Below are 14,472 nucleotides of genomic sequence, written 5' to 3' on the forward strand. Positions count from 1 at the left end.
TGCCATCCCCACTGCCCACCCTTGATCCTACCTGCCTTTGATTTTGTCCATGTATCCTTTATAGGTGCTCCTGAAAACCCTTCTCCCTCCCCCCGCCTATTATCCCCTCCACCTCCCCTCTGGTTACTGTCAGTTCATTCTTAATTTCAATGTCTCTGGTTATACTTTGCTTGTTTGTTTGTTTTGTTGATGACATTCCACTTATAGGTGAGATCATATGGGAAAACCAGTCTTTTAGTGTTGAGGAATCTCCTTCCAGAACTTTCGTAGGCAAGAAGAGTTCAGAATCAGAGCCCTGATTCTGAGATCAGGGCAGTTTATTTTCCTCCTAAAGACAAGGACTAAAATAGCATTACTGTTCTTAAGTGCACCAAAGTGAAACTATCTGGTATAAGGCCATGGGGCCATGCTGAGCTGGAGAAGTGCAAATACCCACAGCAAAACATGACCAGAATCAGGAAGTATGGCCCCACCAGAGGAGCGAGTGGAGGCCTGAAAGACCACATGGGCCAAGAACGGAGTTCCTCAGGTAGAGTTTCAGTTTTGTTTATTGTGTCATGGGGCCCTGGACTTGCACATAATAGACCCAGGAGAAAGGGCCCTGAATGGGGAACCATGTAGGAGTTTGAGATGGGAAGCCTTGGTGAAAACTTCAGCGTACTGTCCAGCTTCTGTGGTCAGTTTCTGCTCTGAACTGACACAGAATGGTCTCTGGTATCAGTGAAGTGAAGTGATAAAACTTACTTATGTAGATCAGTCAGACAACTCAACATCACAGCCCACCCGTGGTTCTCAAAGTGTGGTCCCTGGACCGGGGTATCAACATCACCTTAGAACTTGTCAGAGATGAAAGCTCAAGGGGCCACCCCAGACCTATAGGAACAACAACTCTGGGCATATGGTCCAGCAACCACTTCTCATAAGCCCTTGGGGTCATGGTGAGGTACATACCAGTTTGAGAAACACTGCTGTGGAATCACTAATTCCTAATAGAGGCAAGGTGAGGCAAGGGGGCTCCGGGGACCCTGAGAACAGGATCTCAACAGCAAAGAACTCTAAGATGTGGTCTATGAGGGCTGGAGAGGGGGAGGGAGATGATTCCCCATGGAAAGAGGCCTAGCATGTGACAGCCACTGATAATTACAGGGCAATGTGTTGGTGTAGGAAGTAATACAAAGAAATGTTAAGACTTGAGACAAGACTATGGTTCAGTTTTTGTCAGAATTCAGGGGAGACAGAAGATCAGGGGCTAGGCAGTGGGGATGAAGGGCACTAAGTTAAGAAGATAGTCAATGCCCTTTGTTTGTACCAACTCATTTAGGTTCTCACCCTTTGTGTTTTCGCTCTTCTAATAATAGGTCCTGCTCTGGTAGGTATTGGAAAAGATGTAGAGATGGCCAGCACATGATTCTTCTGTGAAAGTGGGACAAAAATATAAACTGTTATTGCACTGTGCTAACATAGGAGGTCAGAGAAGGCTTCATGAAGGGAAGGAGGGCATAAAAGGAGCATTCCTTCTAGAGGATTTGCTGTCTTCTGCATTAAGGGCTTTGGGTGGGTATACAAGGTGGTCAATGAACAAATGTTTGGGTATCATGGGAGCCCTCTATGTATGGGGTAGGGACTGGAAGAAGAATGGGTCTAGTTAACAGGAATGGTAGTTGAATCCTCAGTGTTTTAGGTACCCATAAGCATTTTGTATTTCCATTATTTAATCCTCACCAAATCCACTGACCTTGTGAGATACTAAAGAACATGCTAAAAGTTTGAATTTTATTCTGTGGGCAAATAGGCAGCCTTTGAAGTGCTTAAGAAGAAAATGGCTTTGGCACCATTTTCTGTGCCTCTGGTTCTCTGCTCTGACTGCACATGAGAATTGCCCAGAGTTAATTAAAAGGAAATTCCACTGCCAGGTCCTACTCTGGATAAGACACATGGTCTAGGGCTGGGACCCTGGAGAGGTCTGGAGCCATCTGGAATCCCATCAACCTTTTGGGCACCAGGGACCAGTTTCATGGAAGACAATTTTTTCCATAGACCAGGGAAGGGGATGGGGAGTGGGAGGGAGACAGAAGACAGAGCTCAGGCAGTAATGTGAGTGAAGCTTTGCTAACTCACCTGCCTCTCATCTCCCACTGTGCAGCCTGGTTGGGTGGGGTTGGGAGTGGTTTGGGACCCTTGGACTCAACATATCTGACTGCCAGGAAAAGTCAGAGGGTCTGAGTTTAGGCTCAACAAAAGGTATGTTAGTTACTTGACTTTAATAGTGGCATCTTTGTTTTTCTTTCAGGAATGTCCAAACCACAGGTAAGTACCCTTTTTTTTTTTCCATTTGGCTTCATCTTATAAACTTTAGTCTGTTTTGCTCCTAAATGTTCATATTTGTGTTTCATTTACATAACAAATTTGTATCATGCATCTAACATGAGTGAGAGGACAATCCTGAGTTTCTGTGTGACATGCCTTCTCTTTAGGAAATGCTATATTTAGCCCTTCTCAGACTAACAGTAAAACTAGATGCTTTGTTTCATTGTCTCTGTGTGGTGTGTAAGGGAATAGAAATATAGGATTTTAAAATCCTATATTCTACCTCTGGATAGTCACTGACAAGTTTCTAAATAGGTACAAGCCACTTTTCATGCCATTAGCACTCATTTGTAAATATGGGCCAATGAAGAGCATATTTTAACCCCTGACTGTTTCTTTTTGTCAGAGTTGCTTTGGGTATCCCCTGAGCATCTTCTTCATCGTGATCAATGAGTTCTGTGAAAGATTTTCCTACTATGGCATGAGAGGTAAATATTTTCAACATCCCACCCCTTTGCATGAAGGGGGCCAGATACCACAGCCACTCCTAACTGTGTTTCCCTCCCTTCCCCCTGTCCACTTCGGAAAGCGCTCCTGATTTTGTACTTCACACAGTTCATTGGTTGGGATGACAATCTATCCACTGCAGTCTACCACTCGTTTGTTGCTCTGTGCTACCTGACACCAGTTCTCGGTGCTCTCATTGCTGACTCCTGGCTCGGAAAGTTCAAGTGAGTTGTTCCAACCTTTTTATTCACTAACAAGACAAAACGTAATTACTAGCTTTGTGATTTGAGATCGTGGACTCTGGGAGCAAAGAATTGGGAGCATAAAACTCTTAGGAGTGCATGCTGGACTCTGTTTCAGTTAATCATCTTACTCCCAGAGTTTGGCACTGTGCCTGGCATTTAGCAGTGACTGCAAATAGCATTGGTAGATTTGTTTTTTTCCCTCCTTCAGACAGGGATAACATCTTTGTCTCATCTCGAAATAGTAGCAGGAATACTGTGTATCATTAATAATGTGTGGGGCACTGAGTTAAGGGCAGGGAGAACAAAGAAACTTCCTAATTTATGTCCCAGTTGCCAAAAGGCTCACACTTCTCCATGAGTAGAGAGGACATGTGACACTCACCCAGTCCTTCAGGAAGTGCATTCAATAGCTGATTATCAGGAAGTTCCTAGGACTCAATAAGCAAGGAAGTGGAGGCTCTTCCAGGCTAAAGACATGAAGTGCATAGGAGCAGGAAAATTCATTCTCAAAGTAATTTAATACAGCACAAAAATAACCAATGGTCCATTCCAGCCCAAATGCTACCAGGCAGAAAATAAGTATCTGAAGTTTTAAGTACTGATTCCAATAGGTTAAAGTGAACACTGAGTCTTTCAAAGAGTTCAAACATGAAATGCATCTTCCTCCTTGCTTTGGCTCCTCCAGCCAAAACTTTGCTCTGTACTTGCGGGCTGGTCAACAAATTCTTCAGCAGGTTGCCTTTCTAAAAGTTACTGGTTTTACTCAAGTTTGAGGAACAAATATATTTGTGTCTGGGCTCTTGAAAGTTTAAGGTAGGGGACCTTATTGTGGTAGAATAGGAAGTGGGCTGTACAATTAACTTGGATTTTCTTAACCCCTTGAAATGCAGGACAATTGTGTCACTATCCATTGTCTACGCAATTGGACAGGCAGTCACCTCGGTAAGCTCCATTAATGACCTCTCAGACTTCGACCACGATGGAACCCCTAACAACATTGCTGTACATGTGTGAGTTGATGTTACCCCTGCTGCCCTACCCCAACCCTCCCTCTGGTCTTATCTGATGCTCTAATTTTTCATCTTTTCCCTTGAACTTCATTGTAAGCATAAGAAGGGCTTTACTCCCTCATTAGCAGTATAGAGAAAGGCATTTAATTGACTAAGAGTTGGTTCTTCAGTGGGTCGCCATCCTAGCAGTTGTCTGGAATCATTGCTAACTTGGAGGCTTGCTGTCAAGAGTACATCTCACACAGTGAGTGCACAGAATACCTGCATTAATCTTGATCTTCCCTAGAGAGACATAACTCCTACTGACCTTGATAGTTAATTGTGCCAGGTTTCCTCAAGACTCTGTACCTTTGGTTTTCTGTCATGTACTACATTTTTGCTGAGCTTTCAGTAATTCAGTTTATAAATACGTATTTGAGTCCTGTGTTCTGAGTCCTTGATGGAAACTGCTATTGACAAATGCTCCTCTGTGAGATTAATTTCTCTTCACAGCAGTCTGGTCTAGTAGACACATTACAAAGATTTATTTTGTTTCCTGTTCCTGTGCTTCAGTTCCTTGATCTCTAAGTAAACCATCTTATCGGTTGGGAAAATATAATTGACATTCAAATTCATATCTTCAGTCCCTGTATTTCTGGTTTGTTCATCAGTCAGATTGCTGTCTATACTAGGTCCCTTGACACAATACTCTCAGTGCCCATAGGGAACTATGTTGGTCGAGGGGAGTGGCTATTAGCAGCAGCTCAGGCTTTCAGTACTTGACTCCCAGACCTGGGGCAATTTATCTTCTCTGTGCCTCAGTCTTCTAATCTACAATATTAAGAACATGGACTCTGGAGCCTGGCTATGTGGGTTCAGATTCTGGCTGTGCCCCTTACTAGTTGTGAGATCTTAAGCAAATTTTCTAACCTATGAGCCTAAGTTTCCTTATTCATAATAGCAACTATCTCATCTAGGACTGTTGTATGTTAATACAAATAGAGCACCTGGAACATTGTCTGGCGAGCGAGAAGTACTCAAGAAAGCTTAGTTACTTATTTTATTTCATGGAGTTAGTATTAATGCATTTAATACTAACAATTTTCACAAGAGTGCATGGTATACTATATTCAACTAGCCATGTTTTTGTTGTATTCTGAAATACTTAGAGTGACAGCCCTGGCCGGTGTGACTCAGTTGGTTGGAGTGTTGTTCTGTAAACCAAAAGACTGCAGTTTCAATTCCCAGGTTTAGTCTCTGGTCAGGGCATACACAAGAGGCAACTAATCGATGTTTCTTACATTGATGTTTCTCTTTCTTTTTCTTGCTCCTTTCTTCTCTCTCTGGAATAAAAAAATGCTTAGAGTGACAGCACTTAAGTTGTATTAAAAAGCAAACAATGAAAGAGGTTCTTGGATCATCTAATTTGGGAAGATGAACATGATTTTTAAGAGAATTCTTTCTTGGACTTCTGGCCAAGATGGAGGCATAGATAGGTACACTGTGCCTCCTCTCACAACCAAAAGAAGGACAACAACAATTTAAAAACAAAAAACAACCAGAACTGACAGAAAATAGAACTGGATGAAAATCCAACAACCAAGGAGTTAAAGTAGACACATTCATCCAGACAAGTAGGAGGGGCGGAGTCGGGCAGCCAGGGAAGAGAGGACTCACAGCAAGGTGGTGGCTGGCGAACCCAGCGAGGTGGCAGATCGTGGAATGGGGTGCGCAAGGCTGTAGCTGGCTGGCAAGGCTCTGGATGGCAGACCAGGTGGTCCCACATTCAAGCACAGTTAAACCAGGTAAAACAAAGGGGGAGCGGGATGGACCACACAACCCAGGGCCCCAGAGCAGGGGAATAAAGCCTCAAACCACTGATTGAAAAATACCTGTGGGGGTTGTGGTGGAAGCTGGAGAAATTCTTAGCCTCACGGGAAAGTTTGTTGGAGAGACCCACAGGGTCCTAGAATGTACACAAACCCACCATCCTGGGAATAAGCACCAGAAGGGCCCAATTTGCTTGTGGGAAATGGGGGAAGTTGCTGAAATCCAGCAGAAAGTAGAGCAAGCACCATTGTTCCCTCTCAGGCCCTTTCCCCACATACAGTGTTACAACCCAGTTACTGGGTTGCTCTGCCCTGGGGAACACCTAAGGCTCTGCCTCTCACTACAAAACAGACATGCCAAGACAAATAAAAATGGCCCAAATGAAAGAACAGATCAAAGCTCTAGCAAAAATACAACTAAGTGATGAGATAGCCAGCCTATCAGATGCACAGTTTAAACCACTGGTGATCAGGATGCTCACAGAATTGGTTGAATTTGATGAAAAAATTAGAAAAATTTTTTACAAGTTAGATGAAAAAATGAAGGCTATGTGAAATAAAGGAAAATCTACAGGGAATCAATAATGATGGGAAGGAAACTGGGACTTAAATCAATAGTGTGGAGCAGAAAAAAGAAAGAAACAACTAAACAGAAAATAATGAAGAAACAAGAATTCAAAACATTGAGGAGAGGCCTAGGAAAACCTAGGACATCTTTAAACGTTTCAACATCCGAATTATAGGGGTACCAGGAGGAGAAGAGGAAGATTAACAAGTGGAAAAGTTATTTGAACAAATAATAAAGGAAAACTTTCCCAATCTGGCAAAGGACTGCCCATCCTTTGGCAATAGACTTTCCCAATCTGGCCATAGACTTCCCTTTCTGGCAAGTCTATTGACTTCCAGGAAGTCCAGGAGCTCAGAGAGTCCCAAAGAAGTTGGACTCAAGGAGGAACACACCAAGGCACACCATAATTAACTCAGCCAAAATTAAAGATAAGGAGAGAATCTTAAAAGCAGTGAGACAAAAGGGGACAGTCACCTACAAAGGAGTTCCCATCAGACTGTCAGCTGATTTCTCAAAAGAGACCTTACAGGCAAGAAGGGGCTGGAAAGAAGTATTCCAAGTCATGAAATGCAAGGACCTACATCCAAGATTGCTCTATCCAGCAAAGCTATCATTTAGAATGGAAGGGCAGATAAAGTGCTTCTCAGATAAGGTCAAGTTCAAGGAGTTCATCATCACCAAGCCCTTATTATATGAAATGTTAAAGGGACTTATCTAAGAAAAAGAAGATAAAAGACATGTACAGTAAAATGACAACAAACTCACAATTATTTACAACCACACCTAAAACAAAAACAAAAACTCAGTAAGCAAACAACTAGAACAGGAACAGAATCACAGAAATAGAGATCACTTGTAGGATTAGCAACAGGGAATGGGAGGAGGAGAAAGGGGGAAAGGTACAGAGAATAAGTAGCATAAATGGTAGGTAGAAAAGAGACAGGGGGAGGGCAAGAATAGTATGGGAAAAGTGGAAGCTAAAGAACTTATATATATGACACATGGACATGAACTAAAGGGAGGAGTGTGGGTGGGAGGTGATGTACAGAGTGGAGGGGAGTGAAGGAGGGAAAATGGAACAAATGTAATAGCATAACCAATAAAATGTATTTTTTAAAAAAATATTTTTTCTTATGTGCTGTATCTCTCTTGACTCTATCTGTTCCATTAAATATTTTTTAGCATTTTAAGGCAACATAGCAACCAGGAAGATATGGAAAAAATCATAAAATCTAAAATTTGTAGCACCTGCTATAATTCAATGAACTACAAAGTGAGGGTTGGTAAATTCTGAGTGATTGTCTTCAATTAAGAAAGTAAAACACATATAGATAACTTGGAAAATGCAAAAGTAAATAAACATAAATAACCCTTATCCTTCTAATTATTATAAATAATATTTTAATATTATAAAATATTATAATAATATTTTTCTCTACTTCTTTTAGTCTTCTGTAAACAATATCATACTAAATAACTTGATATTCTGCTTTGCAATTAAATCATGTTTTCTAATGTTTTTAATGACTGTTATGAGTCTATTAAGATTATACCAGAGACAATGCTTAAACATTTCACTTATCTATTCTTTTACTGAAAATGATAAGGCTGCAAAAGAACTCCTTACAAAAATTGTTATTCAGTATTCAAGCTATTACTTTAAAGTTTCTAGCTAGTAAATTATTAGATAATGGTATAAGCTTAAAGGTCCAAGAGATCAAATTCCATTCACCCATCAAGACTGCATGTCTGTGCATTTTCCTCTCATATAGATTGTGTCCCTTTTCTGTGTTTACTGCTGAACCTGGTCCTCAGAGGGAAATTAGGAAACAAGAGACTCCTGCTTATAAGGATCTTACATTTCAGCAATAACTCCCACCCTGTTCTTTCTCTAGGGCATTGTCCATGACTGGCCTGGCACTGATAGCTCTTGGTACTGGAGGAATCAAGCCCTGTGTGTCTGCATTTGGTGGAGATCAGTTTGAAGAGGGCCAGGTAAGAGCATGTGCATTCACAGAAACTACATAAATGAATTATAAACCTCCAGGAATCAAATTCTACTGACATAAAGTCTGTTCTCCACTGGATTCTTTTTTCTTTTTAAAAATTATTTTATTGTTGTTCAAGTGCAGTTGTCTGCATTTACCCCCCACCACACACCCCCACCCCAGCCATCCTGTTTCCAACCCCCCTTGGTTTTGTCCATGTGTCCTCTATAGTTGTTCCCGAAAACCCTCTCCCCTCCCTGCTTCTCCCCTTCCCTCCATTATCCCTTCCCACCTACCCTCTGGTTACTGTCAGATTATTCTTAATTTCATTGTCTCTGGTTAAATTTTGCTTACTTGTTTGTTTTGTTGATTAGATTCCACTTAAATGTGAGATCATATGGTATTTGCCCCTCAACACCTGGCTTATTTCACTTACCATAATGCTCTCCAGTTCCAATTCTTTTCAAGTAGACTTGAAGTGAGATACTGACCAAATCTGAGAAGTAAAGTCAGGTCATCAGCCACATTTGATCAGTCGATATATAGCCAAAGCTATTATACTTTAACTTTATCCTTTTTATTATAGGAAAAACAAAGAAACCGATTTTTTTCCATATTTTATTTGGCCATTAATGCTGGAAGTTTGCTTTCTACTATCATCACTCCCATTCTCAGAGGTAAAAATATCAGAAGGGGACTACTGTTTTTCTTTTTTTAATTGTGGGGAGAAAGTCAGATTAAAAGTTTAAGTCCTTGCTTTGTCTGTTTTGTATCTTTAGTCTCCAATTATACTTCAGCTACCAGACACACTGGAGTACACACTGAAATCCAGAATATGTGCTTCTTTTCTTTTGCGTTTTATCTCCTTTTCAATCTTATTTGAATCCCTTATCCTAGTGACTACTGAAGAATCTATGGCATCCTTAGCATAGCAGTCAATTTTTCTAAATTATTACTAACAGAAAGTCCTTACTTACGGTAAAAGATAAGACAGGAGAGACTGTGGAAACCACACATTTTGCCTTCAGATTTTGCTCCCCAGTGATGTTCTGTGAGTTAGGAAGAATTTTGTGGGCAAGGTCTTATTCTTTGCTTTTCTATAATCTCACATATTTCAAAAAGAACTGCCCAGGAAAGAGGATGAGGCAGCAACTAGCAACATTATTCAGATTTTGATGCTTACTAATGATCCATTGAGAGTTTGTGAATTTTTGACATGGGAGGGGATATTTGGGGGCAAATTAGACCAAAACAAGATTATGATGTGCACACTGAATCATTTTAAATTATGAAATAAAATATTTTGTAAGGATTTCTGGATATCTGCATAGACTAGTAGTCTGGACATCTCCAGATGTACTTAAACCACATTTCAACTTGTATTATAAAAATTTAGTAGTTTTTATTCTTATGTTCCCTCACCTCCCCCACCTCTCCCACCTCCCCACCTACTAGAATATCTACTATGCATGTTTGAATTAGAGAATGTCTTAAAGGATAACTTTTTTAAAGGTAAAATCATGACTCTCACACAAATATGAAATAAGCATGTGACAAATATTTTATATAACTTATTAATTAATGAGGGAACTGAGTAATAGTTGAAATAGGAATTTGACTAACAAGGATTTATTTATATTCTTTATAGAGGGGAAATTTATTTGTATTGCCATGAATATGAAACATTATGTGACTATTAGTTTTCTACTAGTTAACTTCTTGCTCTAGAGAATTATGAAATAGCTAGTCAAAGACAAAGTTAAAACCCCTTTAAGATAAGATTCATGGAGGTTCCAACATTCCATTAAAAGGATTTCCAGAATTCTCTGTTGCCCCTTCCAAAATCTTAATTATTTTCACACCAATCCTAGGATTTCAGAGTTAAAGTTGTCCCTCAGTCAGGGGTTAGCAAAACTATGGCTCATGGGCCAAATCCAGAAATGTAGAAAAGACTATCCATTTGTGTATTGTCTGTTGTTCCTTTCACCCTACAAAAGCAGGATTGAGTGGTTGGGACAAGGACTAAATGGCCCATATTTTTACTAAAACATTCACTCCCTTGTTCTTCATGGAAAAGTTTGTTGACCTCTGCCCTGGATCATCTAATTGTTTTCAAATTGGTGTGAATTCAGGAACATGCAACCATGATTTTCCAAGCCACTTTTGATTTTATTTACTGAGTATTCTGGTTATTTTTTAACTCCCCCACTAAGAAAACCCACTGGACATAAGAACTGATTTGGGCTTAGCTAGTATCAGATAGCTACTTAAGGGCTGAGATTAGACCAGTCTCTACCTCCTGTTCTTTTTACTACAAAACTCCTTTGCTCATTTGCCAAATTGTTGCAGATGGATATGGGGTCCAGGCTCTTGGTGGTCATGAACAAGGAATTGAATGGACCACACAAATAAAGATAAGCAAAACAAGCGAGAGAAAGTTTCTGGCATCATAACTGTCATACCCTCTAAGAAATAGGAGAAAGCGTAAAACTAGCAACAGCCACTAGACCCAATACTGACCATCAAAATATCCAGGGAAACAGGGGAAAACCTGACAATGAGGATCCACTTAATTACAGAGAGCCCAAATCCTGAAATGGCCCCATACTTCCTGCAGTTGAAGTAGTTAGGCAAAAAGAGAAAAAAAACAATATTGTTACAGAGGAGGAAGCACATCATTACAGTATGTTAGGGATCATCTCAAAAGTTCCAAGTCAATTCTTTCTTTGCTCCTAGCAGTTAATACCTTCCCAGGCTTGGCCACCTCTGACCTGGGGTGCCAGCATTTCTATGTCTTTGGCCTGCTGCATGTGAGCCAATCTAATGAAGCTACTCAACAACTTCTCTGCTGTGTTAGTAAGGCAAATAGATAAGTCTAAAAGATTAAGTGAAAACAAATATGTAATAACCAGCTAGGGATTTTTTAAATGGGAAGTAGATAAACATTATCAATGCCATAATAAGCTTTAATCTTGTAATTTCTCCCCAGTTCAAGAATGTGGAATTCACAGTAAGCAAGCTTGTTACCCATTGGCATTTGGGGTTCCTGCTGCTCTCATGGCTGTTGCTCTGAGTAAGTAGAAATGAGTTGAATTAATATAATCCTATGATCAGATCAGGCCTTCACATTAATTATTATAACTGATTTTTAAAGTTCACATAACAAATGATAATAAGAAGTAGTATGAAGAATTGCCATCCTATGTTAAACATGCTCTGGGAATTTAAAGAAAGTAACCTTGGCATTTTACAGAGGAAATAAGGTCAAAGAAGTTTTACAGGAAAAGGGATCAACTGAGTTGAACATCTAAAGGTGTGATACTATTTAGGCTAGTGATACTTTAGGCTTGATACTATAAGGTGAAGATGATAGAATAGGCTAGACTGGTTGAACCCATATCTGAAAGCCTTTCTTCCTGTCAACATGTAACCATCTACAACTTGAAGACATGGTAACCTAGTCCAGTTGTTTAAATACCTCCAGTACTATCTAGATTTCTATAAGGTATCATCTCAAAATATTTCTATCATAATGTATATGTTTGTTTTAGATGCATTCATTTGCATGTGAGTTCTGGCACTCACTTTTTAAGAAGCATGAAGAGATTTCTACATGGGACAGTATAGTGTGAGAGATGGTAGGGGTCTTCATTTCCTAGGACTATCATAACAAAATACCACAGACTGAGTGGCTTAACCAACCAGAAATTTATTTATTATCTCACAGTTCTGGAGGCTGGAAGTCCAAGATCAATGTGTTAGAAGGGTTGTGCTCCTATTTAAGACCCTGGGAAGAATCTCTTCCAGGCCTCTCTCCCTCTTGAAGAACCCTGGCATGTGACAGCATAATGTCAGTCTACCCATGCCCTTCCCTCTGTGTGTCCAAATGTCCCCTTTTAAAGGGCTACCAGTCATATGATAGAGTAGGGCCACCATAATGACTCATCTTACCTTGTCACATTCTGAGGTCCTGGGGATAAGGACTTCAACATATCTGGGGCAGGGCATGGAGCATAATTCAACCTGTGACAGTAGTACAAGAAGGAAACAGCCCAGTTTGCTGTCTCAAACCTTCCTAGCTGCTATTCCCACTCAATGAGGTAGGAGTCAGCACTATTACTTTCTCTGCTGATTTTTTCAATTCTTAATAGTATAAAGTATGCACCTTTTTAACATCTTTTGCTCATGTAGAAATTTAGCTTTTTCCATACGCTTATGCAAGAGTTCAGCATTCTCCTTTTTATATATGTCCAATTTCTTCCCTAATTGTTTAACTACTTCCCTACTCCCTAAAAGGCTCATATGTGCCTTCTCTTCTCTAATTCTAAGTAAGGAAGTGGAGATAAAGAGGATTTAAAAAAATGTTTTAGGCTGGACACTGTATTAAGTTGGTATTAGGTAAGTAGTCATTTAGTATGAGTCCTTCTTACATCAAAGATTATGCTTCTTTTTATGGAAGAATTGAGAACAGGCCAAATCCTATGTATCAACACCAACTCTAGAAGTTTCTATCTGCAGCAATCTTATGCTTGAATTAGTTAATCAGAAGCTTAAAGATTAAAATATTAGTTAGCAAAAATGTACACTCAACCTCTACCATCCATGTCAGTTGAAGAAGCAATTGGCATTGGGTTAGAATATGAGCAAGCTCCCCTTTCTTCAATTTGGAGATATGCTTGAGAATTAGCACCTTTCAAAATCTCAAGCCCTTTCTTAACTGAGGGGAAAAAGTCTAATTCAGACAATTCACTGATGATTTAAAAATTTTGAACTCCAGTACTGGATAATCAGAAATTCTGGTAACAGGGATTGTGTTTTCAGAGTTTCTTCCAGAAATATTTTTCCTAAGTTTGTTGTTTTTTGCTTTTTGTTTTTTATAATATGTCTTTTCTAAGAGGGTTTATGGAAGAATTGGCTACTTGTGTAAGTGCTTTTTCTTGTGTAAAACTGTAACTGTGTTACTGGACCATGAGCATGGAATAAATTTTGTCACATTTGATTAAGTAAAAGTTTCAAGAGATTAGTTCCTATTTTTTCTGAAGATTATAAAAAGAAACTTTATCCTGTCATTGCAACTGAAAAAATAAAGCTGGTTTTAGTCTGTATAGAGTTATACATTAATCTGTTATGTGAAAGCACTTATTCCTTTTTTCTCCCTTTACACAGTGACAGAATTTGTGCCTAAATAGTTATAGTTTCTTTTTTAAATACATTTTATTGGTTATGCCATTACAGTTCTATTCCCCCATTCATTCCCCTCCACCCTGCACACCCCTCCCCCACCATTCCCCCCCTTTAGTTTATGACCACGTGTCTCAAGTTCTTTATTTATTTATTTTTTAAAATTTTTATTGATTATGCTGTTACAGTTGTTCTATTCCCCCTTTATTCTCCTCCACCCTACCCCTCATCCCCACCATTACCCCCCCTTTAGTTTATGACCATGTGTCTCAAGTCCTTTAGATTCTATATTTCCCATGTTATTCTTGCCCCCCCCATCTATTTTCTATCTAGTCTATGCTACTTATTTTCTGTACCTTCTCCCCCCATCTTCTCCTCCCACTCCCCTGTTGCTAACCCTCCTTGAGATCTTCATTTCTTTGTTTCCACTCCTGATCTAGCTGTCCTTTTAGTTTGCTTTCGTTTTAGGTGTGGTTGTTAATAACTGTGAGTTTGTTGTCCTTTCACTGTTCATGTTTCTTTAACTTCTTTTTCTTAGATAAGTCCCTTTAACATTTCATATAATAAGGGCTTGGTGATGATGAACTCCTTGAATTTGATCTTATCTGAGAAGCACTTTATCTGTCCTTCCATTCTAAATGCAGGCTTTGCTGGATAGAGCAATCTTGGTTGTAGGTCTTTAGATTTCATGACTTGGAATACCTCTTTCCAGCCCCTTCTTGCCTGTAAGGTCTCTTTTGAGAAATCTGCTGACAGTCTGATGGGAAGTCCTTTGTAGGTGACTGTCCCCTTAGCTCTTGCTGCTTCTAGGATTCTCTCCTTCATTTTAATCTTGGCTAATATAATTATGATGTGCCT

At 39.7% G+C, this 14,472-nt stretch overlaps 1 protein-coding gene across 1 annotated transcript in view; it reads left to right on the forward strand.

Annotated features, from left to right (window-relative positions):
* Nucleotides 1-444: 444 nt before the first annotated feature.
* SLC15A1 (solute carrier family 15 member 1) overlaps nucleotides 445-14,472 on the forward strand; it is a 73,919-nt gene continuing 59,891 nt past the window's right edge. Inside the window, exons 1-8 of the mRNA XM_053665391.1 lie at nucleotides 445-529; nucleotides 2,291-2,307; nucleotides 2,714-2,795; nucleotides 2,897-3,038; nucleotides 3,950-4,069; nucleotides 8,341-8,440; nucleotides 9,020-9,110; nucleotides 11,423-11,506. Coding sequence (XP_053521366.1) covers nucleotides 445-529; nucleotides 2,291-2,307; nucleotides 2,714-2,795; nucleotides 2,897-3,038; nucleotides 3,950-4,069; nucleotides 8,341-8,440; nucleotides 9,020-9,110; nucleotides 11,423-11,506 — 721 coding nt within the window. The remainder of the gene's footprint in view (nucleotides 530-2,290; nucleotides 2,308-2,713; nucleotides 2,796-2,896; nucleotides 3,039-3,949; nucleotides 4,070-8,340; nucleotides 8,441-9,019; nucleotides 9,111-11,422; nucleotides 11,507-14,472) is intronic.

This window comes from Artibeus jamaicensis, unplaced genomic scaffold (assembly GCF_021234435.1).
Source record: "Artibeus jamaicensis isolate MK-2021 breed Jamaican fruit bat unplaced genomic scaffold, CSHL_Jam_final contig_410, whole genome shotgun sequence".
Lineage (NCBI taxonomy): Eukaryota > Metazoa > Chordata > Mammalia > Chiroptera > Phyllostomidae > Artibeus > Artibeus jamaicensis.